The sequence below is a fragment of the Salmo salar genome, chromosome 07 (genome assembly GCF_965601325.2).
Source record: "Salmo salar chromosome 07, fSalSal1, whole genome shotgun sequence".
In the NCBI taxonomy this organism is placed as follows: Eukaryota; Metazoa; Chordata; class Actinopteri; order Salmoniformes; family Salmonidae; genus Salmo; species Salmo salar.
In genome coordinates, this window is record NC_138297.1 from 12,757,477 (window position 1) to 12,783,303 (window position 25,827).

At 45.0% G+C, this 25,827-nt stretch overlaps 1 protein-coding gene across 2 annotated transcripts in view; it reads right to left on the bottom strand.

Moving 5' to 3' along the window:
- The window catches only part of stim2b (stromal interaction molecule 2b), a 95,860-nt gene that overhangs the window by 23,638 nt on the left and 46,395 nt on the right, over positions 1-25,827 (bottom strand). For both annotated transcript variants that reach the window (XM_045721489.2, XM_045721488.2), the window contains exon 2: positions 12,770-12,900. In XM_045721489.2, the coding sequence (XP_045577445.1) occupies positions 12,770-12,900 (131 nt within the window). The remainder of the gene's footprint in view (positions 1-12,769; positions 12,901-25,827) is intronic.

Sequence of the window (25,827 nt, forward strand, 5' to 3'; positions counted from 1 at the left end):
TCGTATTTCTGTGTGTTTATTATAATTAAGTCTATGATTTGATATTTGATAGAGCAGTCTGACTGAGCGATGGTAGGCAGCAGCAGGCTCATAAGCATTCATTCAAACAGCGCTTTACTGTGTTTGCCAGCAGCTCTTAGCAATGCTTGTTACACAGCGCTGTTTATGACTTCAAGCCTATCAACTCCTGAGATTAGGCTGGAAATAATAAAGTGCCTATAAGAACATCCAATAGTCTAAGGTATATGAAATACAAATGGTATAGAGAGAAATAGTTAACGCGTCATAATTCCTATAATAACTACAACCTAAAACTTCTTAACTGGGAATATTGAACCACCAGCTTTCATATGTTCTCATGTTCTGAGCAAGGAACTTAAACGTTATCTTTTTTACATGGCACATTTGCACATTTACTTTCTTCTCCAACACTGTGTTTTTGCATTATTTAAACCAAATTGAACGTTTCATAATTTATTTGAGACTAAATAGATTTTATTTATGTATTATATTAAGTTAAAATAAAAGGGTTCATTTTTCATTCAGTATTGTTGTAATTGTCATTATTACAAATATATATAAAAATCGGCCAACTAATCGGTATCAGCTTTTTTTGGTCCTCCAATAATCTGTATCGGCGTTGAAAAATCCCAATCGGTCAACCTCCAGTCTCTATGGTCAGACCACAGGTGTTGTGAATATGGTGTTTGAGCAGACTAGACTGTGTCCTCCTCCCACATAGCAGCCTAACCACCGGAGGTCTTTCTCTGGTACACTAGATCTCCTCCATAACACCCTACCATCAACAACCTGCCTTTCTCTAGCCCTCACAGCAGCCCCTGAATAGCCACAGCACCAACCGACATTGCCAAGGAAACAGGTATGGGCAGCACAACAAAACCTTAAAAAGCTCCAATCGCCTTGGGAACAGCATGAGTTGATTTGGCACGAGTGTCGCTACGCCATAATAAAGCACTGCTACTCTGCACCTTACCTGGGCTTTAAACAGTGACTGTCATACTAACCAATAGCTACAAAGCTCTGTGTTGAGCTAGAAGGAGAGAAGGGAGCGTGTGGTGTGTGTGTGTGTGGAGCTAGAAGTGAAAATGTTGACTCAGGTTTTTTGCATTGACCAATAACAGAGCTGTACACCATAAAGGTTAGGATATAAAGACTACAGAGGCTAAATCATGTGGTTCTAAACCAGAGGTTACCTTTGAGGATTAGCACAATGTGGTCCTCAGTGTGGGTTTTGTGGGTTGGGCCGTCTACGGTATTAATTGCTGTGATAATTTGTGGTCTTGCTGTCTTGCTGTGGGTTGAGATCAGTGACTGGAAGGCAATATCTATCTACCATACTGAGAATAAATTACTTATTCATGTTTCAGGAATGAATATGGGTCATAGATACTGTAGATAGTTTAGTCATTTAGCAGACGATCTTATCCAGAGCAACTACCTGTGATTTTATCTCAAGGTAGCTAGATATGTGAATTACGTAAAACCTTTACTCAAACGAACTGTCCGTAAAGTCAGTGCTAGTGAGACAAGTGGAAGTGTTAGTATTCAGTGTTTTAGTCAAATCTATCAGTACGTCAGCTGTAGTTGTCCTAAATGGTTGAACTAGAGAAATGATTGCCATTTCCACTTGAGTTGGTTTCCTAGCAAACACAATGACAAAGTTAAAACAGTGGACGTTTATTTGTTAACAAACACATTGACAAGTTGCACAACTTCAGTTTGTTTGCTATTGATGTTGTTATCCAACGGGAGTTTTTGAAAATAGCTGAGTCACCTGACATACGACTAGGACATTATCTGAAATGTGCAGGACGCACGCACACAATACAAAGGGGCTAGTTGTCTGAGTTGGATTCCAGTTGGGTCGAAGGAGTCTTCCCATGAGCCTCTCCTGTCCTTTCAAACAACAAACTCGGAACTTCTGGAATCTTCTACTACTGCTCCTACTGCTGCTGCTCCTGCTGCTGCTGCTCCTACTACTGTTGCTACTGCTGCTTCTACTACTGCTCCTACTACTGCTGCTCCTACTGCTGCTGCTGCTACTGCTGCTCCAACTGCTGCTCCTGCTGTTGCTACTGCTGCTCCAACTGTTGCTTCTACTACTGCTCCAACTGCTGCTCCTACTGTTGCTACTGCTGCTCCAACTGCTGCTTCTACTACTGCTCCAACTGCTGCTCCTACTGCTGCTCCTACTGCTGCTCCTACTGCTACTGCTGCTCCAACTGCTGCTCCAAATGCTGCTTCTATTACTGTTCCAACTGCTGCTCCTACTGCTGCTTCTACTGCTGCTTCTACTACTGCTGCTCCAACTGCTGCTCCAACTGCTGCTCCAACTGCTGCTTCTATTACTGCTCCAACTGCTGCTCCTACTGCTGCTGCTGCTGCTGCTGCTACTGCTGCTGCTCCTACTGCTGCTGCTCCTACTGCTGCTCCTGCTGCTCCTACTACTGCTCCTGCTGCTCCTACTACTGCTCCTGCTGCTCCTACTACTGCTCCTGCTGCTCCTACTACTGCTCCTGCAACTGTTCCTACTGCTGCTCCTACTACCACTACTGCTTCTACTACCACCACTTCTACTGCTTCCACTGCCACCTATACTACTACTACTACTGCTTCTTCTGCTACTATTACTACTATTGCTGCTATCTACGGAATCTTCTTATACAACTGTCTGGAGAAATGATTGCCATTTCCACTTGAGTTGGTTTCCTAGCAAACACAATGACAAAGTTAAAACAGTGGACGTTTATTTGTTAACAAACACATTGACAAGTTGCACAACTTCAGTTTGTTTGCTATTGATGTTGTTATCCAACGGGAGTTTTTGAAAATAGCTGAGTCACCTGACATACGACTAGGACATTATCTGAAATGTGCAGGACGCACGCACACAATACAAAGGGGCTAGTTGTCTGAGTTGGATTCCAGTTGGGTCGAAGGAGTCTTCCCATGAGCCTCTCCTGTCCTTTCAAACAACAAACTCGGAACTTCTGGAATCTTCTACTACTGCTCCTACTGCTGCTGCTCCTGCTGCTCCTACTGCTGCTGCTTCAACTGCTGCTGCTTCAACTGCTGCTGCTTCAACTGCTGCTGCTTCAACTGCTGCTTCTACTGTTGCTACTGCAACTGCTTCTACTACCTCTACTGCTTCCACTGCCACCTATGTTGTTGTTGTTGCTGTTGCTACTGCTACTGCTACTACTGATGCTGCTACTACTGCTACTACTGATGCTGCTACTACTGCTACTACTGATGCTGCTACTACTAGTACTGCTACTACTTCTACTACTGCTACTACTTCTACTACTGATGCTGCTACTGCTACTACTGCTACTACTTCTACTACTGATGCTGCTACTGCTACTACCGCTACTACTGATGCTGCTACTGCTACTACCGCTACTACTGATGCTGCTACTGCTACTACCGCTACTACTGCTACTACCGCTACTACTGCTACTACTGATGCTGCTACTGCTACCGCTACTACTGCTGCTACTACTGCTACTACTACTACTGCTACTACTGATGCTGATGCTGCTACTACTGATGCTGCTACTGATGCTGCTACTGCTATTACCGCTACTACTGCTACTACTGATGCTGCTACTGCTACTACTGCTGCTACTACTGCTATTACCGCTACTACTTCTACTACTGCTACTACTGATGCTGCTACTACCGCTACTACTGCTACTACTGATGCTGCTACTGCTACTACCGCTACTACTGCTACTACTGATGCTGCTACTGCTACTACTACTGATGCTGCTACTGCTACTACTGCTACTACTGATGCTGCTACTGCTACTGCTACTACTGCTACTACTGATGCTGCTACTGCTACTACTGATGCTGCTACTGCTACTACTACTGATGCTGCTACTGCTACTACTGCTACTACTGATGCTGCTACTGCTACTGCTACTACTGCTACTACTGATGCTGCTACTGCTACTACTGATGCTGCTACTGCTACTACTGATGCTACTACTACTGCTACTACTGATGCTACTACTACTGCTACTACTGCTACTGCTACTACTGATGCTGCTACTGCTACTACTGATGCTGCTACTGCTACTACTACCGCTACTTCTACTACTACTGATGCTGCTACTACCGCTACTACTTCTACTACTGATGCTGCTACTACCGCTACTACTACTTCTACTACTGATGCTGCTACTTCTACTACCGCTACACCTTCTACTACTGATGCTGCTACTTCTACTACTAACATCGAGCGTTGCACTTTAATACTTGACATTGACGAGGAAAGTGCAGAACCAACGAGTGAGGAAACCACTATCTAATCTCTTTGGCAGCATGATTTCCCCAACCTGTCTTGTCCTGGACCCGTGTTCAGAGTATAGCAGCAACTTGTTCTCGATCAAGACATTCAGAATTATAACTATAATCTGTGTCTTATCCAGCCATGTCCAGATAATGACAGACTATCTTCAAAGGGATGTGTAGACAGACAGACACAGAGACAGAGAAAGAGACAGAGACAGAGACAGACAGACAAATGTGCAGCAGTCTGAAAGAAGACTCTCCCCAGGCCTGCGGCTCTGATTCCAAGTGATGGGGTTGAAATGTTTGGACTGTCTTTGGGACGGGCAGCGATTCACTCACTCCATCGACAGGGACACCTAAACACTGTCAACCTTCTGGAACGTTCCAAGGCTTTCACTGCTCTCCTCAAGACATCTGTGTTGATATATAGACATACACCTGTGTTTTCTCAAGATGTCAACCATGACTCATCAAGGGCAAATCGATTACTGCGACAGACAGACAGACAGACAGACAGACAGACAGACAGACAGACAGACAGACAGACAGACAGACACAGACACACAGAGACACACAGAGACCCATCCGGTGTGACGTGGATTCTGTTCCTGCCATATCAAATAGATGGAACATGATCCTGTAAAGTGTCTCCTGGGCAGACAGGAAGTACACCTGTCGTCCCCGGGGACTGACCCACCACTCCTCAGCAACAGGCCTCAGCTCTTTCCAAAACACCTTGATGAGGATGAGGGGGTCTACTGAAGCTCCCCTGTCTGTGTGTGTGATGAAGGGGCTGGGTGGGGCAGGGGAGGGGAGCAGTGTGTGTGAGAGAGATGAAGGGGCTGGGTGAGGCAGGGGAGCAGTGTGTGTGTGATGAAAGGGCTGGGTGGGGCAGGGGGGCAGTGTGTGTGAGAGATGAAGGGGCTGGGTGAGGCAGGGGGGCAGTGTGTGTGAGAGATGAAGGGGCTGGGTGGGGCAGGGGAGCAGTGTGTGTGAGAGAGATGAAGGGGCTGGGTGGGGCAGGGGGGCAGTGTGTGTGAGAGATGAAGGGGCTGGGTGGGGCAGGGGGGCAGTGTGTGTGAGAGAGATGAAGGGGCTGGGTGAGGCAGGGGGCAGTGTGTGTGTGAGATGAAGGGGCTGGGTGGGGCAGGGGGGCAGTGTGTGTGTGAGAGATGAAGGGGCTGGGTGGGGCAGTGTGTGTGTGATGAAGGGGCTGGGTGGGGCAGGGGAGCAGTGTGTGTGTGATGAAGGGGCTGGGTGGGGCAGGGGGCAGTGTGTGTGTGATGAAGGGGCTGGGTGGGGCAGGGGGCAGTGTGTGTGTTTTTAGGAGGTCTGAATATCTAGCCATGGTGACCAGTAGCACATGTCAACAACTCGCTGAAATATCCTTCCCTCAATAAATTATGCCGTGTGTGTGTGTGTGTGTGTGTGTGTGTGTGTGTGTGTGTGTGTGTGTGTGTGTGTGTGTGTGTGTGTGTGTGTGTGTGCACGCTTCCAGGCATGTCTATGGCTACCACAGAGCCCTTATGATTTACACTGGAGACCAGCCAACAACCCCCAATACAATCTGCAAGCAGAACAACCCCCAATACACCCTGCAAGCAGAACAACCCCCAATACACCCTGCAAGCAGAACAACCCCCAATACACCCTGCAAGCAGAACAACCCCCAATACACCCTGCAAGCAGAACAACCCCCAATACACCCTGCAAGCAGAACAACCCCCAATACACCCTGCAAGCAGAACAACCCCCAATACACCCTGCAAGCAGAACAACCCCCAATACACCCTGCAAGCAGAACAACCCCCAATACACCCTGCAAGCAGAACAACCCCCAATACACCCTGCAAGCAGAACAACCCCAATACACCCTGCAAGCAGAACAACCCCCAATACACCCTGCAAGCAGAACAACCCCCAATACACCCTGCAAGCAGAACAACCCCCAATACACCCTGCAAGCAGAACAACCCCCAATACACCCTGCAAGCAGAACAACCCCCAATACACCCTGCAAGCAGAACAACCCCCAATACACCCTGCAAGCAGAACAACCCCCAATACACCCTGCAAGCAGAACAACCCCCAATACACCCTGCAAGCAGAACAACCCCCAATACACCCTGCAAGCAGAACAACCCCCAATACACTCTGCAAGCAGAACAACCCCCAATACACCCTGCAAGCAGAACAACCCCCAATACACTCTGCAAGCAGAACAACCCCCAATACACCCTGCAAGCAGAACAACCCCCAATACACTCTGCAAGCAGAACAACCCCAATACACCCTGCAAGCAGAACAACCCCCAATACACCCTGCAAGCAGAACAACCCCCAATACACCCTGCAAGCAGAACAACCCCCAATACACCCTGCAAGCAGAACAACCCCCAATACACCCTGCAAGCAGAACAACCCCCAATACACCCTGCAAGCAGAACAACCCCCAATACACCCTGCAAGCAGAACAACCCCCAACGGAAGTATAAAGTAACTTAATATTAAGAAAATTGGTCATAATATGAATAATCCACATCTATAAAAATAGCTAATCTACTCGAATAACTTTTCTGACTGAGGTCCAACTCGCTCTCAGTCAAACAGGTGATGGTCCACTATCCAGTAGCCCTACACAACACTAGGACCACCTCACTACTGGTGTCACTATCTAGTAGCCCTACACTACATTAGAACCACCTCACTACTGGTGTCACTATCCAGTAGCCCTACACTACACTAGAACCACCTCACCACTGGTGTCACTATCCAGTAGCCCTAGACTACACTAGAACCACCTCACTACTGGTGTCACTATCCAGTAGCCCTACACTACACTAGAACCACCTCACTACTGGTGTCACTATCCAGTAGCCCTACACTAGAACCACCTCACTACTGGTGTCACTATCCAGTAGCCCTAGACTACACTAGAACCACCTCACTACTGGTGTCACTATCCAGTAGCCCTAGACTACACTAGAACCACCTCACTACTGGTGTCACTATCCAGTAGCCCTACACAACACTAGGACCACCTCACTACTGGTGTCACTATCCAGTAGCCCTAGACTACACTAGAACCACCTCACTACTGGTGTCACTATCCAGTAGCCCTACACTACACTAGAACCACCTCACTACTGGTGTCACTCTCCAGTAGCCCTACACTACACTAGGACCACCTCACTACTGGTGTCACTATCCAGTAGCCCTAGACTACACTAGAACCACCTCACTACTGGTGTCACTATCCAGTAGCCCTACATTACACTAGAACCACCTCACTACTGGTGTCACTCTCCAGTAGCCCTACACTACACTAGAACCACCTCACTACTGGTGTCACTATCCAGTAGCCCTAGACTACACTAGAACCACCTCACTACTGGTGTCACTATCCAGTAGCCCTACACTACACTAGAACCACCTCACTACTGGTGTCACTATCCAGTAGCCCTACACTACACTAGGACCACCTCACTACTGGTGTCACTATCCAGTAGCCCTACACTACACTAGAACCACCTCACTACTGGTGTCACTATCCAGTAGCCCTACACTACACTAGAACCACCTCACTACTGGTGTCACTATCCAGTAGCCCTACACTACACTAGAACCACCTCACTACTGGTGTCACTATCCAGTAGCCCTACACTACACTAGGACCACCTCACTACTGGTGTCACTATACAGTAGCCCTACACTACACTAGAACCACCTCACTACTGGTGTCACTATCCAGTAGCCCTACACTACACTAGGACCACCTCACTACTGGTGTCACTATCCAGTAGCCCTACACTACACTAGAACCACCTCACTACTGGTGTCACTATCCAGTAGCCCTAGACTAGAACCACCTCACTACTGGTGTCACTATCCAGTAGCCCTACACTACACTAGAACCACCTCACTACTGGTGTCACTATCCAGTAGCCCTACACTACACTAGAACCACCTCACTACTGGTGTCACTATACAGTAGCCCTACACTACACTAGGACCACCTCACTACTGGTGTCACTATCCAGTAGCCCTACACTACACTAGAACCACCTCACTACTGGTGTCACTATCCAGTAGCCCTACACTACACTAGAACCACCTCACTACTGGTGTCACTATCCAGTAGCCCTAGACTAGAACCACCTCACTACTGGTGTCACTATCCAGTAGCCCTACACTACACTAGAACCACCTCACTACTGGTGTCACTATCCAGTAGCCCTACACTACACTAGGACCACCTCACTACTGGTGTCACTATCCAGTAGCCCTAGACTAGAACCACCTCACTACTGGTGTCACTATCCAGTAGCCCTACACTACACTAGAACCACCTCACTACTGGTGTCACTATCCAGTAGCCCTATACTACACTAGAACCACCTCACTACTGGTGTCACTATCCAGTAGCCCTACACTACACTAGAACCACCTCACTACTGGTGTCACTATCCAGTAGCCCTAGACTACACTAGAACCACCTCACTACTGGTGTCACTATCCAGTAGCCCTACACTACACTAGAACCACCTCACTACTGGTGTCACTATCCAGTAGCCCTACACTACACTAGAACCACCTCACTACTGGTGTCACTATCTAGTAGCCTACACTACACTAGCACCACCTCACTACTGGTGTCACTATCCAGTAGCCCTACACTACACTAGAACCACCTCACTACTGGTGTCACTATCCAGTAGCCCTACACTACACTAGAACCACCTCACTACTGGTGTCACTATCTAGTAGCCCTACACTACACTAGAACCACCTCACTACTGGTGTCACTATCCAGTAGCCCTACACTACACTAGGACCACCTCACTACTGGTGTCACTATCCAGTAGCCCTAGACTAGAGCCACCTCACTACTGGTGTCCAAATCCCCATATTATGTCCCCTGTCCCTCTGTGACAAGGTTACTGTCAACCCCGTTACCGCATCACTATCACCCGTTACCTCCCTACTGCCAGGAAGAGAGATTGAGGTTGTGTGCGTGAGTGTGTGTGTGTAAGAGAAGTAGAGGGGAAACGCTGGTGTCACTCCCACATTATGGGTGGAGGTGGGCCAAGATTTGTGTGACAGGGGGTGAGGACATCCCTAAAGTGGCCCCCTTTCCCCAACCCTTGTATCCTCAACCCCGTCAACCCTGTCACCGTCAACACCTACTTCACCAAATTTTATAACAAACTCCCAAAAAGGCATTTAACCCTTAACACAATTTTTCATCAATAATAAAATAATCAAACAAAGCGTGTCAAACAAGTTATTGGGAATTATGTATATACACTGAGTATACTAAACATTAGGAAAACCCCCCCTTCTTCCCTCAGAACAGCCTCAATTCGTTGGGGCATGGACTCTACAAGGTGTTGAAAGCGTTCCACGGGGATGCTGGTCCATGTTGACTCCAATGCTTCCCACAGTAGTGTCAAGTTGTCTGGATGTCCTTTGGGTGGTGGACCATTCTTGATGCACACTGGAAACTGTTGAGAGTGACAAATCCAGCAGCATTGCAGTTCTTGGCACAAACTGGTGCGCCTGGCACCTACTACCATACCCTGTTTAAAGGCACTTCAATCTTGTGTCTATTCACCCTCTGAATGGCACACATACACAATCCATGTTTCAAGGATTAAAAAACCTTCTTTAACCGTTCTCCTCCCCTTCATCTAACAACTGACATCAATAAGGGATCATAGCTTTCACCTGGTCGGTCTATGTCATGGAAAGAGCAGGTGTTCTTAATGTTTTGTGCACTCAGTGTATAAATTGGGTGAATTTTCTAAGACGGTTAGGCTTCTAACGCAGCATGAACAGAAAAGAGCAGACCATGTCACATGTAGGCCTGAGAGTGTCAATCCAATCTCCCTGGGAATAGTCACACATTCCAGGGTCAAGTTTCGCTTGGGGTACAGATGTACAGTGAGGGAAAAAAGTATTTGATCCCCTGCTGATTTTGTACGTTTGCCCACTGACAAAGAAATGATCAGTCTATAATTTTAATGGTAGGTTTATTTGAACAGTGAGAGACAGAATAACAACAAAAAATTCCAGAAAAACGCATGTAAAAACATTTATAAATTGATTGTATTTTAATGAGCGAAATAAGTATTTGACCCCCTCTCAATCAGAAAGATTTCTGGCTCCCAGGTGTCTTTTATACAGGTAACAAACTGAGATTAGGAGCACTCCCTTTAAGAGTGTGCTCCTAATCTCAGCTCGTTACCTGTATAAAAGACACCTGTCCACAAAAGCAATCAATCAATCAGATTCCAAACTCTCCACCATGGCCAAGACCAAAGAGCTCTCCAAGGATGTCAGGGACAAGATTGTAGACCTACACAAGGCTGGAATGGGCTACAAGACCATCGCCAAGCAGCTTGGTGAGAAGGTGACAACAGTTGGTGCGATTATTCGCAAATGGAAGAAACACAAAAGAACTGTCAATCTCCCTCGGCCTGGGGCTCCATGCAAGATCTCACCTCGTGGAGTTGCAATGATCATGAGAACGGTGAGGAATCAGCCCAGACCTACATGGGAGGATCTGGTCAATGATCTCAAGGCAACTGGGACGATGTCACCAAGAAAACAACTGGTAACACACTACGCCGTGAAGGACTGAAATCCTGCAGCGCCCGCAAGGTCCCCCTGCTCAAGAAAGCACATATACATGCCCGTCTGAAGTTTGCCAATGAACATCTGAATGATTCAGAGGACAACTGGGTGAAAGTGTTGTGGTCAGATGAGACCAAAATGGAGCTCTTTGGCATCAACTCAACTCGCCGTGTTTGGAGGAGGAGGAATGCTGCCTATGACCCCAAGAACACCATCTCCACCGTCAAACATGGAGGTGGAAACATTATGCTTTGGGGGTGTTTTTCTGCTAAGGGGACAGGACAACTTCACCGCATCAAAGGGACGATGGACGGGGCCATGTACCGTCAAATCTTGGGTGAGAACCTCCTTCCCTCAGCCAGGGCATTGAAAATGGGTCGTGGATGGGTATTCCAGCATGACAATGACCCAAAACACACAGCCAAGGCAACAAAGGAGTGGCTCAAGAAGAAGCACATTAAGGTCCTGGAGTGGCCTAGCCAGTCTCCAGATCTTAATCCCGTAGAAAATATGTGGAAGGAGCTGAAGGTTCGAGTTGCCAAACGTCAGCCTCGAAACCTTAATGACTTGGAGAAAATCTGCAAAGAGGAGTGGGACAAAATCCCTCCTGAGATGTGTGCAAACCTGATGGCCAACTACAAGCAACGTCTGACCTCTGTGATTGCCAACAAGGGTTCTGCCACCAAGTACTAAGTCATGTGTTGCAGAGGGGTCAAATATTTATTTCCTTCGTTAAAATGCAAATCATTTTATAACATTTTTGACATGCGTTTTTCTGGATTCTTTTGTTGTTATTCTGTCTCTCACTGTTCAAATAAACCTACCATTAAAATTATAGACTGATCATTTCTTTGTCAGTGGGCAAACGTACAAAATCAGCAGGGGATCAAATACTTTTTTCCCTCACTGTAAGATCAAAATCCCCTCCCCAAATCCTAACCTTAACCATTAGCGGAGAAAATGGAAAAAATGGAAATCACCCAAGATCAGCATCTAGGTGCAACTTCCCCCTACACCTAGTCGTACACCACTGGGGATCTCTAGTGGCACTACAACCGTCCTCTTAAGGGCTGATCCGAGGACAGCTCATGTCTTGGCAGAATGGGCAACTCTTTGCCTCCGTGCACTCCAGAAGAGCTATCAAATCCTACTGGGGCCATAAACATGGGCTTTTACGCAGCTTCTCTTTACCCTTATAAAGTGGCAGGGAAATACCTTGCTCCGTCATCCTACACATGCATGGGCACACAAACACAAATGTGTAAGCACACACACAATAAATGCGTTTTTTTATTCAACTAAGAGGGTGCTGATTACGAAAGGTTATAGGTCAGACCAGGTCATGGTGGTCTTACTGTCAATCACACTGAGAAAGGCCCATCATATTATAATTATCTCTCCCTCTCTTATCTCCACTATCTCTCCACTAGCTTCCTAAGCTGATAATGGCTTGCAAACATTATTCCATTAGTTTATGGCGTTGTTTATGAGGCTGTAAGGCTTTAAGGCCAAGTTCAGGTCAACCTTTAAAGCCACAAAGCATTCCCACCTTAACAATGCATACTCAAAACAATATCATAAAAAAAAAAATAACTTGGAAAACAGAAATGACCAGGGAACAATGACGACTTGATAACACCAGTGACTTCGTAACAGAGATGACTTCATAACACCAATGACCAAATTACACACATGATTTGTAACAGAAATAAGCAGGTCACATACATGACTTGATAACACCAATGACTTGGTATCACAAATGATCACATTCGAATGTCACATACATAGACTAATCCAGTTTTAGTATTACTCACCTCTACACTCTCGTTGACCTCGATTCCCCCGTCATTGTCGTCATCCAGCTGTTTGTGAATGACCCGGAGGGCCTCCAGGCTGAAACGGTCTGCGTCACCCATGCATGGAGGCATCACTGTCAGACAGGGGTCTGGAGAGAGAGTTCAAAGATCAAATGTTAAATGTCATACTCAGGTTAAAGGTCGCAGGCGTCAAGTCTTGTGTATTAAGTAAGGGATAATCAACGAGGGCCTATGCGTTTTATGCAAAATAATTAATGACGTGGAAATGGTGGAAATTACCTTCCGCATTATTTTCCAGAGAACGCATAGAACCCCTATTTGATTATCCCTGTTATACCATGGTTATATTTTAACACATTTTCCGCCAGAAATGTGTTAATTTGGCACTAGAAATGTGTTCAACATCCACTGAAGTAGCTAGCGAGTTGACTAGATAGATACAGTAGTTGTCTTGATAACCAAACACAGACTTGCTCGTTTAGCTAACCAAACCATCAGTCCTAGCTTGCTATTAGGACAATCTAATTCAACAATGCCACATTTCACTTTTGCTTTCAAAAGCAGCTCAAATATAGAACATATAAGAATGAACTATAGCCATTGAATTTGACCGTGCAGATAAACCGTGCTCTGTAAGGAAATAATGAACGCTCTAGAATGCCCTTCAAGCCAATCAAAAATGAGAATTCCATAATGCCATGGTATAATCACATCTATAAACATCCATTTGGCAAGACGTTGACAGATGTTCACAATTCACGTCCAGACAGATTTACATAATTTATTATGTACATATTTATTTGACATGATCTGTTTTTAAAAACACTGTGCTATGCAAATGGAATGGGTGAATATGGCTGTACCACAAGGCCACGTCACTCCAAGTCGCAAAAAACAGTACGTCTCAGAAAATGAGTGTCTGCAATTTTCAAACTTCATTCTAGAGATTGTATTGAAGACATTTAACAGCATCAGAGAGCAAAACTGTGTCATTGGGGCGGCAGCATAGCCTAGTGGTTAGAGCATTGGACGAGTAACCGAAAGGTTGCAAGTTCATATCCCTGAGCTGACAAGGTACAAATCTGTCGTTCTGCCCCTGAACAAGGCAGTTAATCCACTGTTCCTAGGCTGTCATTGAAAATAAGAATTTGTTCTTAACTGACTTGCCTAGTTAAATAAAGAAAAAAATCAGCATGGGCACTATTGTATCCTGTCAAAAACATCACTTCTGAGATACCCTCTTCCAGCAATGTTTCCATTTTACAGTCTGGTATGATATTCCACTCACATCCCAAGAGGCCACATTGTTTTCATTTGTGCTCTAGAGAATCCTACAGCAGATGAGTCCAACAGTACAGCCTACAGTGCCTTGCAATCTGCCTTAGCGTTTTCCCTATTTTGTTGCATTACAACCTGTAATTTAAATCGATTTTTTATTTGGATTTCATGTAATGGACATACACAAAATAGTCAAAATTGGTGAAGTGAAAAAAAATAAAAACTTGTTTAAAAATATTCAAAAAAATTAAAACTGAAAAGTGGTGTGTGCATATGTTTTCACTCCCTTTGCTATGAAGCCCCTAAATAAGATCTGGTGCAACTAATTACCTTCAGAAGTCACATAATTAGTTAAATGAAGTCCACCTGTGTGCAATCTAAGTGTCACATGATCTGCCACATGATCTCATCATATACACACACCTGGTCTGGAAGGCCCCAGAGTCTGCAACACCACTAAGCAAGCGGCACCATGAAGACAAAGGAGCTCTCCAAACAGGTCAGGGACAAAGTTGTCAAGAAGTACAGATCAGGGTTGGATTCTAAAAAAATATCCAAAACTTTGAACATCCCACAGAGCACCATTAAATCCATTATTAAAAAATTGAAAGAATATGGCACCACAACAAACCTGTCAAGAGAGGGCCGCCCACCAAAACTCACAGACCAGGCAATGAGGACATTAATCAGAGAGACAACAAAGAGACCAAAGATAACCCTGAAGGAGCTGCAAAGCTCCACAGCGGAGATTGGAGTATCTGTCCATAGGACCACTTTAAGCCGTACACTCCACAGAGCTGGGCTTTATGGAAAAGTGGCCAGAAAAAAAGCCATTGCTTAACCTGTTATTGCTAGGGGGCAGTATTTTCACAGCCGGATAAAAAAACGTACCCGATTTAATCTGATTATTACTCCTGCCCAGAAACTAGAATATGCATATAATTATTAGCTTTGGATAGAAAACACTCCAAAGTTTCTAAAACTGTTTGAATGGTGTCTGTGAGTATAACAGAACTCATTTGGCAGGCCAAAACCTGAGAAGATTCCATGCAGGAAGTGGCCTGTCTGACAATTTCTTGCCCTTCTTGATTATCTCTATCCATTACAGAGGATCTCTGCTGTTACGTGACACTTCCTACGGCTCCCATGGGCTCTCAGAAGGCGGCAAAAAGCTGAATCGTGGCTTTGCAGGCTCTGGCTGAAAAAAAGTATCGCGTTTGGGTAGTGGCTGGTTACAGTACTGTGAGACTCAGGCTCGTGCCGCGTCGACAGAATGCTTTGTTTTCTTTCGTCTGTTTACCTAAACGCAGATTCCCGGTCGGAATATTATCGCTTTTTTACGAGAAAAATTGCATAAAAATTGATTTTAAACAGCGGTTGACATGCTTCGAAGTACGGTAATGGAATATTTAGAAATCTTTTGTCATGAATTGCGCCATGCTCGTGACCCTTATTTACACTTCGGATAGTGTCTTGAACGCACGAACAAAACGCCGCTATTTGGATATAACGATGGATTATTTTGGACCAAACCAACATTTGTTATTGAAGTAGCAGTCCTGGGAGTGCATTCTGACGAAGACAACAAAGGTAATCAAACTTTTGTAATAGTAAATCGGAGTTTGGTCAGGGCTAAACTTGGTCGGTGTCTAAATGGCTAGCCGTGATGGCTGGGCTATCTACTGAGAATATTGCAAAATGTGCTTTCACCGAAAAGCTATTTTAAAATCGGACATATCGAGTACATAGAGGAGTTCTGTATCTATAATTCTTAAAATAATTATGTTTTTTGTGAACGTTTATCGTGAGTAATTTAGTAAATTCACCGGATGTTTGCGGGGGGTATGCTAGTTCTGAATGTCACATGCTAATGTAAAAAAGCTGTTTTTTTATATAAATATGAACTTGATTGAACAAAACATGCATGCACTGTATAACATAATGTCCTAGGGTTGTCATCTGATGAAGATCATCAAAGGTTAGTGCTGCATTTAGCTGTGGTTTTGTTTTTTGTGACATTATATGCTAGCTTGAAAAATGGGTGTCTGATTATTTCTGGCTGGGTACTCTGCTGACATAATCTAATGTTTTGCTTTCGCTGTAAAGCCTTTTTGAACTCGGACAGTGTGGTTAGATTAACGAGAGTCTTGTCTTTAAAATGCTGTAAAATAGTCATACGTTTCAAAAATGGAAGTTTTCGGATTTTATAGGAGTTTGTATTTCGCGCCACACCCATCATTGGATATTGGAGCAGGTGTTCCGCTAGCGGAACGTCTAGATGTAAGAGGTTAAAGGAAAAAAAAGCAAACACGTTTGGTGTTTGTCAAAAGGCATGTGGGAGACTCCCCAAACATATGGAAGAAGGTACTCTGGTCAGATGAGACAAAAATTTAGATTTTTGGCCATCAAGGAAAACGCTATGTCTGGCACAAACCCAACACCTCTCATCACCCAGAGTACCCCATCCCCACAGTGAAGCATGGTGGTGGAAGCATCATGCTGTAGGGATGTTTTTCATCTGCAGGGACTGGGAAACTGGTCAGAATTGAAGGAATGATGGATGGCTCTAAATACAGGGATATTCTTGAGGGAAACATGTTTCAGTCTTCCAGAGATTTGAGACTGGGATGGGGCAGGACAATGACCCTAAGCATACTGCTAAAGCAACACGCGAGTGGTTTAAGGGGAAACATTTAAATGTCTTGGAATGGCCTAGTCAAACCCCAGACCTCAATCCAATTGAGAATCTGTGGTATGACTTAAAGATTGCTGTACACCAGCAGGAACCCATCCAACTTGAAGGAGCTGGAGCAGTTTTGCCCTGAAGAATGTTCAAAAATCCCAGTAGCTCGATGTGCCAAGCTTATAGAGACATACCCCAAGAGACAGTTGTAATTGCTGCTAAAGGTGGCTCTACAAAGTATTGACTTTGGGGGGGTGAATAGTTATGCACGCCCAAGTTCAGTTTTTTTGTCTTTTCTTGTTTGTTTCACAATACAAAATATTTTGCATCTTCAAAGTGGTAGGCATGTTGTGTAAATCAAATGATACAACAACCCCCCCCCCCCCCCCCAAAAAAAAATAACTATTTTAATTGCAGGTTGTGAGGCAACAAAATAGGAAATATGCCAAGGGGGGTGAATACTTTCGCAAGCCACTGTATCCCTTTCAAAAGGACAGTGTGAGCTGGGCTTGCGCCAAACTGTCTGAGCGAGTGCCACACACATTATCTATACAGTCCAATGGAACACATACACTCACAAAAGCATGCCTACGTATTCACTATAACCACACAAAAGTGCACACACACACTGTGAGCAGACACATGCACAGCTGACAACCTACACACAGCTGATAATGTAGTGTATACTGCACATGGACCAGTCATTACTCTAAACCAGACTGTTAGTCAGGACAGACAGGCTAGTGAGTGCAGTGTCAAACCAGCTGGGATCTATAGAATAAGACACTCTCTCTTTAAACAATATTCCACTGGATACAATGAGTAAGGCATTATCTGTTGAACAATACACAATAACACAGAAACGTAAACACTGCATCAACACGTAAAGTGTTGCTCCCATGTTTCATGAGCTGAAATAAAAGATCCCAGAAATATTGAATACACACAAAAAAGCTTTTTTCTCTAAAATGTGTTTAAATCCGACTTCCACACCTGGCTTCTTCACAAGCCACCCGGACAGCTAATGAAACTGTGGGTTTTGCACAACCAAAGAATTTCAGGACAAACTGGAAACCGTCTCAGAGAAGCTCATCTGCATGCTCGTTGTCCTCACCAGGGTCTTGACTGGACTACAGTTTGGTATCGTAATCAATTTCAGTGGGCAAATGTTGACCTTCGATGGCCACTGGCACGCTGGAGAAGTGTGCTCTTCATGGATGAATTGCATTTTATTCGATGGCAATTTGAATGCACAGAGATACTGTGACGAGCGAGGCCCATTGTTATGCAATTTATCCGCCTCCATCACCTCATGTGTCAGGATGATAATGCTGAGCCCCATGTCGCCAGGATCTGTACACAATTCCTGGAAGCTGAAAATGTCCCTGTTCTTCCGTGGCCTTTATACTCACCAGACATGTCACCCATTGAGCAGGTTTGGGATGCTCTGGATCAATGTCTACAACAGTGTGTTCCAGTTCCTGCCAAAATCCATCAACTTTGCACAGACATTGAAGAGGAGCAGTGAGACAACATTCACCAGGCCACAATCAACAGCGTGATCAACTCTATGCCAAGGAGATGTGTCGTGCTGCATGAGTCAAATGGTGGTCACACCAGATACTGACTGGTGTTCTGATCCACTCCCCTACTTAATAAAAAAAAAAGTATCTTTGACCAGATGCATATCTGCATTCCCAGTCATGTGAAATCCATAGGACAGGGCTTAATTCATTTCAATTGACTGATTTCCTTATATGAACTGTAACGCAGTAAAATCTTTGAAACTGTTGCAAAATTGCATTTATATTTTTGTTCAGTGTAGAATTCTTGATTAATTCTCAGCTAAGATCCTTCTCATCTATGAATTGTATTCTGAATGTTCATCAGTCTGGCTTTAGACCAGGTCATAGCACTATCTCTGCTGCGTCCCTATGTTATAAATGATGTAGTTAACTGTATGGATAAAAGGCATCATTGTGCTGCCCTCTTCATAGACTTGTCAAAGGACTTCGATACTGTTGATCACTCATTGCTAATTCAGAGGATTTCTTCAACTGGCCTAGACCAGGGTGCATGCAACTGGTTTAGAAACTACTTGACAGATCGAACTCAATGCATGTCTACGGATGGTGTTAAATCAAGTTTTCTGAATATAACAAAAGGTGTCCCACAGGGGTCAGTTCTGGGTCCAGTACTTTTTACTTTATACATTAACAATATTGGCTTGTCTGTCAATAACATTAATCTGAACCTGTATGTGGATGATACTGTTGTGTATTCCAGTCTGCTTTCATTGTTTTACAGAAAACCTTAGGCCTTAAATTAGTATTGAATGCGGGTAAAACAAAGTAAATGTTTTCTTGCGCACACAAAAATTATTCTAATGATTTAAGCATATGTACCTTGGATGGTACCCACATTGATCATGTCCATGCTTACAAATATCTGGGCATTTCCACTGTATACCTTCAGTTTCTTTGTTCCATACATGGTGTGCAATTTTCAGAGTTCCCTACAAATGGATGTATTGGTGCCTTTCGGCAGTTCAGAGTGTTGATTGAGGACCTCTTTGCTGATGAATGTGATAGTTTTTTTTTGTATTGTCTGTTTTGTTTGTGTGTGTATTTCCAATGTGTAATTTGTTGGTAATTTTAAGACACAGGAATCCTTGCGACTCCCTGTTAAATTAAAGGTAAAATGGGGCCTCCTGAGTGAAGCAGAGGTCTAAGGCACTGCATCACAGTGCTAGAGCCATTACTACAGACCCCAGGTTCATTCCCAGGCTGTGTCACACCCGGCTGTGAGTCCCATAAGACGGCGCACAATTGGCCCATCGTTGTTCGAGTTAGGGGAGGGTTTACTTGGCCCATCACGCCCTAGCGACTCCTGCAGGCTGACCCCCGGTCGCCAGTTGAACAGTGTTTCCTCCGACACATTGGTGCGGCTGGATTCCGGGTTAAACTGGCGGGTGTTGAAGAGCTCGGTAAGGCGGGTCATGTTTCGGAGGACGCATGATTCCAACGTCGCCTCTCCTGAGCCCGTTGGGGGGTTGCAGCGATGAGACAAGATGTATGAAGGTAAAATAAAATGCACACCATTAGTAACATATTGCTTAGGTTAGAAAGTCGAAGTTCAAAGTAAGTGTAGACTGCGTAGGCAGGGTAAGATTATTTTTTAAATGTAGGATCTGTTTACTGAAACAAGACTTGACACGTTAGCTGCCACATTGCCAAGCAGCAACGCAATAGCTAACGGAGACTTTTGATTGGACCACAGCCCCGGCTAAGTTCAGGTGAGAGGACACTGGGTAAGAAACCCATGTTACTTGGCAAAACTATTTGCAAGGGTGCGTGACTGGACGATATCGCTTAATTGGAGAAAAAATATAAAATATGTTCAGTAAATCATTGACATTATAATCAAAGTAATGCAGCTAAATAATGAAATGCAACTTGTCATGAAGACAAAACTTTTTGGAAGGAGCATTAGCATATCTAAATGATGTTTACAAAGGTCATATAATGCATTTGCTTAGCAGGCGTCCTCCATCACAGAAATCTACATATTTACATATCACCAGGTAGCCAAATAGATGCTATCTTAAGCACAACTTCTAGCTAAGTGCATTCCGTATTGCATCAGTGTGACAACAACCATTGGTCAGGTCTCAAGTCCAACTCCCTCACCACTTTTTACAGCACATCCATTCTACAAAGACATGTCATGTTGTCCACCCGAGGAAAGAGATGGTGATGAAGGTTCATGTTTTATCGCTGTACAGAAGACATAAAGCCTGAGGACCTTGTACAGTAATACTACTATTTTGTTTTAGTTGAGCCCAATTGGAGAAGAGTGTTTTAAGTTATTATCAAAAGTCTTGGAAAAGAACAATGGAACTTGGGTAGGCCACCTGCTGCAATTCAGGAAAACAAAAGTCACCTTCCCATTCCCTTCCTCTCAGATGTCATATTTTCAGTGTGTGTGTGGGTGTCACATTCTCAGTGCGCGAGTGTATGTATGTGTGTGACGTTTTGACCCTACAATGACCCATGTGACAGGAAGTGAAGTGATCCGTGGTGACGCTGTGTTCCGGGGACTCATGCTTAATAAATACACCTGTCAAAATACGGCCCAAAAGGGGTCAAATTTGAGCTAAAAATAGGCCCTGGAAACCAGTTGGCTTATCTTGCAAAACCTCAACAATGGAACTTCTCCCTCTCTCTCTCACGCGAACAAACTCACAACATGAAGGAAACAGCTTGTTTCAGAGCAAATGTGTACTGTAGTCCTGTGAAGTCCTGTCACAACTACAGCAGATCTACTGCTAATATGAAACTATGCTAAACATCTGCAGTAAAATGTCCCATCTGCACTTCTGAAGAAAGATGTCCTGGATGCATATGAAAACATCTGAATGTATTAAGTATTGCTGACGGAGCTGGTACAACTGGTTCTGGTGCAGTTTGTAAAAGGTGTGAAACACTGAGTCAAATTTGAAAGTGTATGTGGGTTTGACGACGACACATCTGTTTGGGGGTTTATGAGGACACGTTGGTTATGAAGACAACTTCCTGTGTGTGGCGGTCGTCTGGTGGTGTGCCGTCGCTGGATTCACAAGAAAAATCTATAAACTCAGCGCTCGCAGGGTCACAAAGCATTCTGGGTGAGTGGGTGGCAAGATGAATGGAAATAAAGGAGGAAGTCTATTTCGAGATGACATAAACAAGAGAGGTTTTCCATTCATGTGAGATGTGTGTTGGATGCTGGCGCCATTTGTTGTCATTGGTGTTGCGTTTGTTGTCCCTGGTGTTATCTTGTTGCCTTCTAACTGATACAATGTATCGGTTCTACTTACCTTAACGACAATATCAATTATTGAAGTTATCAACATGACACTCTAATTCCCCTCCCCATGTATATAAATAAACCACCAAAACAGAGAGAACAGCTATAGTCAGCACATCAAAATACACCTCTTTATAAGAAGGTAAAAAAACATCAACGTCAAAGAGCTGAAGCAGAGAGTAGCAGTAGTAAGTAACCACCACATCTACTCAGACAGCTAATACCAGAGTTACTAACTGGGACCTAGTAATTAACTGAAAAAGCATTCTATTTCTCATTCTGTAGTTGTCCTTAGGCACAGATCACTCGCTTACACACACACACACACACACACACACACACACACACACACACACACACACACACACACAGTAACAACACAAGCATGCACACACAGACACCGGGGACGCTGAGTCCCTATGGGCAGGGGAACTGGATCTGCGTGTGGTTGTGGGTTCTGGTGGGTTCCGGTGGTTGGTGTAGGTTACGTGGTAGTCAGAGGAGAGAAAAGAGGTCAAAGGCCATATGCTGAAACAGACAAATATTACCTCACATGCAATACAAGGGACCTCCTACCCGTCAGGTCACACACACACAGTCTCATGTAACCTAGAAAAAGACACGCCGTGCTACCCTAAAATGCCATGAGTCTACCCAGCTACAGCAGACACATGGGTCTGGCTTTCACACCAGGACCTCCTCCCTGGCCAAAGATTTCACTATTCACCAGAAATCCCTGTGGCTTCATTCATTGACAAGCTAGCATTATCCAATGAGGACATGTTACTTTACTCTCACCTGTACGTGAACACTTTCAAACACATCACCGCATTATGTTAACACATTCTGATCCCTTAACTCAATATTGGATCTACAGTAATGTAAGGATCAGGAGGTTCTGCAGAGATGAAGCAGGGGGTCTAAACCAAACTGAGGACTGGGAAAACAACACCCCCTACAGTATCAACACCCCCCGAACTGTATCAACACCTCCTACAGTATCAACACATCCTACAGTATCAACACATCCTACAGTATCAACACATCCTACAGTATCAACACCCCCTACAGTATCAACACCCCCCGAACTGTATCAACACCTCCTACAGTATCAATACATCCTACAGTATCAACACCTCCTACAGTATCAACACATCCTAGTATCTACACCCCTACTGTATCACCACCCCCTACAGTATCAACACCCCCTACAGTATCAACACCCCCCCTACAGTATCAACACCCCCCCTACAGTATCAACACCCCCCCTACAGTATCAACACCCCCCGAACTGTATCAACACCCCCCGAACTGTATCAACACCCCCCGAACTGTATCAACACCCCCCTACAGTATCAACACCTCCTACTGTATCAACACCCCCCTACAGTATCAACACCCCCTACAGTATCAACACCCCCTACAGTATCAACACCCCCTACAGTATCAACACCCCCCTACAGTATCAACACCCCCCCGAACTGTATCAACACCCCCCGAACTGTATCAACACCCCCCTACAGTATCAACACCCCCCTACAGTATCAACACCCCCTACAGTATCAACACCTCCTACAGTATCAACACCCCCCTACAGTATCAACACCCCCCTACAGTATCAACACATCCTACAGTATCAACACCCCCTACAGTATCAACACCCCCTACAGTATCAACACCCCCTACAGTATCAACACCCCCCTACAGTATCTACACATCCTACAGTATCAACACCCCCCTACTCTATCAACACCCCCCTACAGTATCAATACATCCTACAGTATCAACACATCCTACAGTATCAACACATCCTAGTATCTACACCCCTACTGTATCACCACCCCCTACAGTATGAACACCCCCCTACAGTATCAACACCCCCCTACAGTATCAACACATCCTACAGTATCAACACATTCTACAGTATCAACACATCCTACAGTATCAACACCCCCCCGCACACCCCCCTCGTATCAACACCCCCTACAGTAACAACACCCCCTACAGTATCAACACCCCCTACAGTATCAACACCCCCCTACAGTATCAACACCCCCCCGAACTGTATCAACACCCCCCGAACTGTATCAACACCCCCCTACAGTATCAACACATCCTACAGTATCAACACCCCCTACAGTATCAACACCCCCTACAGTATCAACACCCCCTACAGTATCAACACCCCCCTACAGTATCTACACATCCTACAGTATCAACACCCCCCTACTGTATCAACACCCCCCTACAGTATCAATACATCCTACAGTATCAACACATCCTACAGTATCAACACATCCTAGTATCTACACCCCTACTGTATCACCACCCCCTACAGTATCAACACCCCCCTACAGTATCAACACCCCCCTACAGTATCAACACATCCTACAGTATCAACACATTCTACAGTATCAACACATCCTACAGTATCAACACATCCTACTGTATCAACACCTCCTACAGTATCAACACCCCCCTACTGTATCAACACATCCTACAGTATCAACACCCCCCTACAGTATCAACACATCCTGCAGTATCAACACCCCCCTACTGTATCAACACCCCCCTACTGTATCAACACCCCCCTACTGTATCAACACCCCCCTACTGTATCAACAAACCCCCTACAGTATCAACAAACCCCCTACAGTATCAACACATCCTACAGTATCAACACCCACCTACTGTATCAACACATCCTACTGTATCAACACATCCTACTGTATCAACACCCCCTACTGTATCAACACATCCTACTGTATCAACACATCCTACTGTATCAACACCCCCCTACAGTATCAACACATCCTACAGTATCAACACCCCCCTACAGTATCAACACATCCTGCAGTATCAACACCCCCCTACTGTATCAACACCCCCCTACTGTATCAACACCCCCCTACTGTATCAACAAACCCCCTACAGTATCAACAAACCCCCTACAGTATCAACACATCCTACAGTATCAACACCCACCTACTGTATCAACACCCACCTACTGTATCAACACATCCTACTGTATCAACACATCCTACTGTATCAACACCCCCTACTGTATCAACACATCCTACTGTATCAACACATCCTACTGTATCAACACCCCCCTACAGTATCAACACATCCTACAGTATCAACACATCCTACTGTATCAACCTATCCTACTGTATCAACACCCCCTACTGTATCAACACCCCCTACTGTATCAACACCCCCTACTGTATCAACACATCCTACAGTATCAACACATGCTACAGTATCAGCACATGCTACAGTATCAGCACATCCTACAGTATCAACACATCCTACAGTATCAACACATCCTACAGTATCAACACCCCCCTACTGTATCAACACATCCTACAGTATCAACACATCCTACAGTATCAACACATCCTACTGTATCAACCTATCCTACAGTATCAACACCCCCTACAGTATCAACACCCCCTACTGTATCAACACCCCCTACTGTATCAACACATCCTACAGTATCAACACATCCTACAGTATCAACACATCCTACAGTATCAACACATCCTACAGTATCAACACCCCCCTACTGTATCAACATCCCCCTACTGTATCAACACATCTTACAGTATCAACACCCCCTACAGTGTCAACACCCCCTGAACTGTATCAACACCTCCTACAGTATCAACACATCCTACAGTATCAACACATCCTACAGTATCAACACATCCTACAGTATCAACACCCCCTACAGTATCAACACCCCCCGAACTGTATCAACACCTCCTACAGTATCAATACATCCTACAGTATCAACACCTCCTACAGTATCAACACATCCTAGTATCTACACCCCTACTGTATCACCACCCCCTACAGTATCAACACCCCCTACAGTATCAACACCCCCCTACAGTATCAACACCCCCCCTACAGTATCAACACCCCCCGAACTGTATCAACACCCCCCGAACTGTATCAACACCCCCTGAACTGTATCAACACCCCCCTACAGTATCAACACCCCCCTACAGTATCAACACCCCCCTACAGTATCAACACCCCCTACAGTATCAACACCCCCTACAGTATCAACACCCCCCTACAGTATCAACACCCCCCCGAACTGTATCAACACCCCCCGAACTGTATCAACACCCCCCGAACTGTATCAACACCCCCCTACAGTATCAACACATCCTACAGTATCAACACCCCCTACAGTATCAACACCCCCTACAGTATCAACACCCCCCTACAGTAT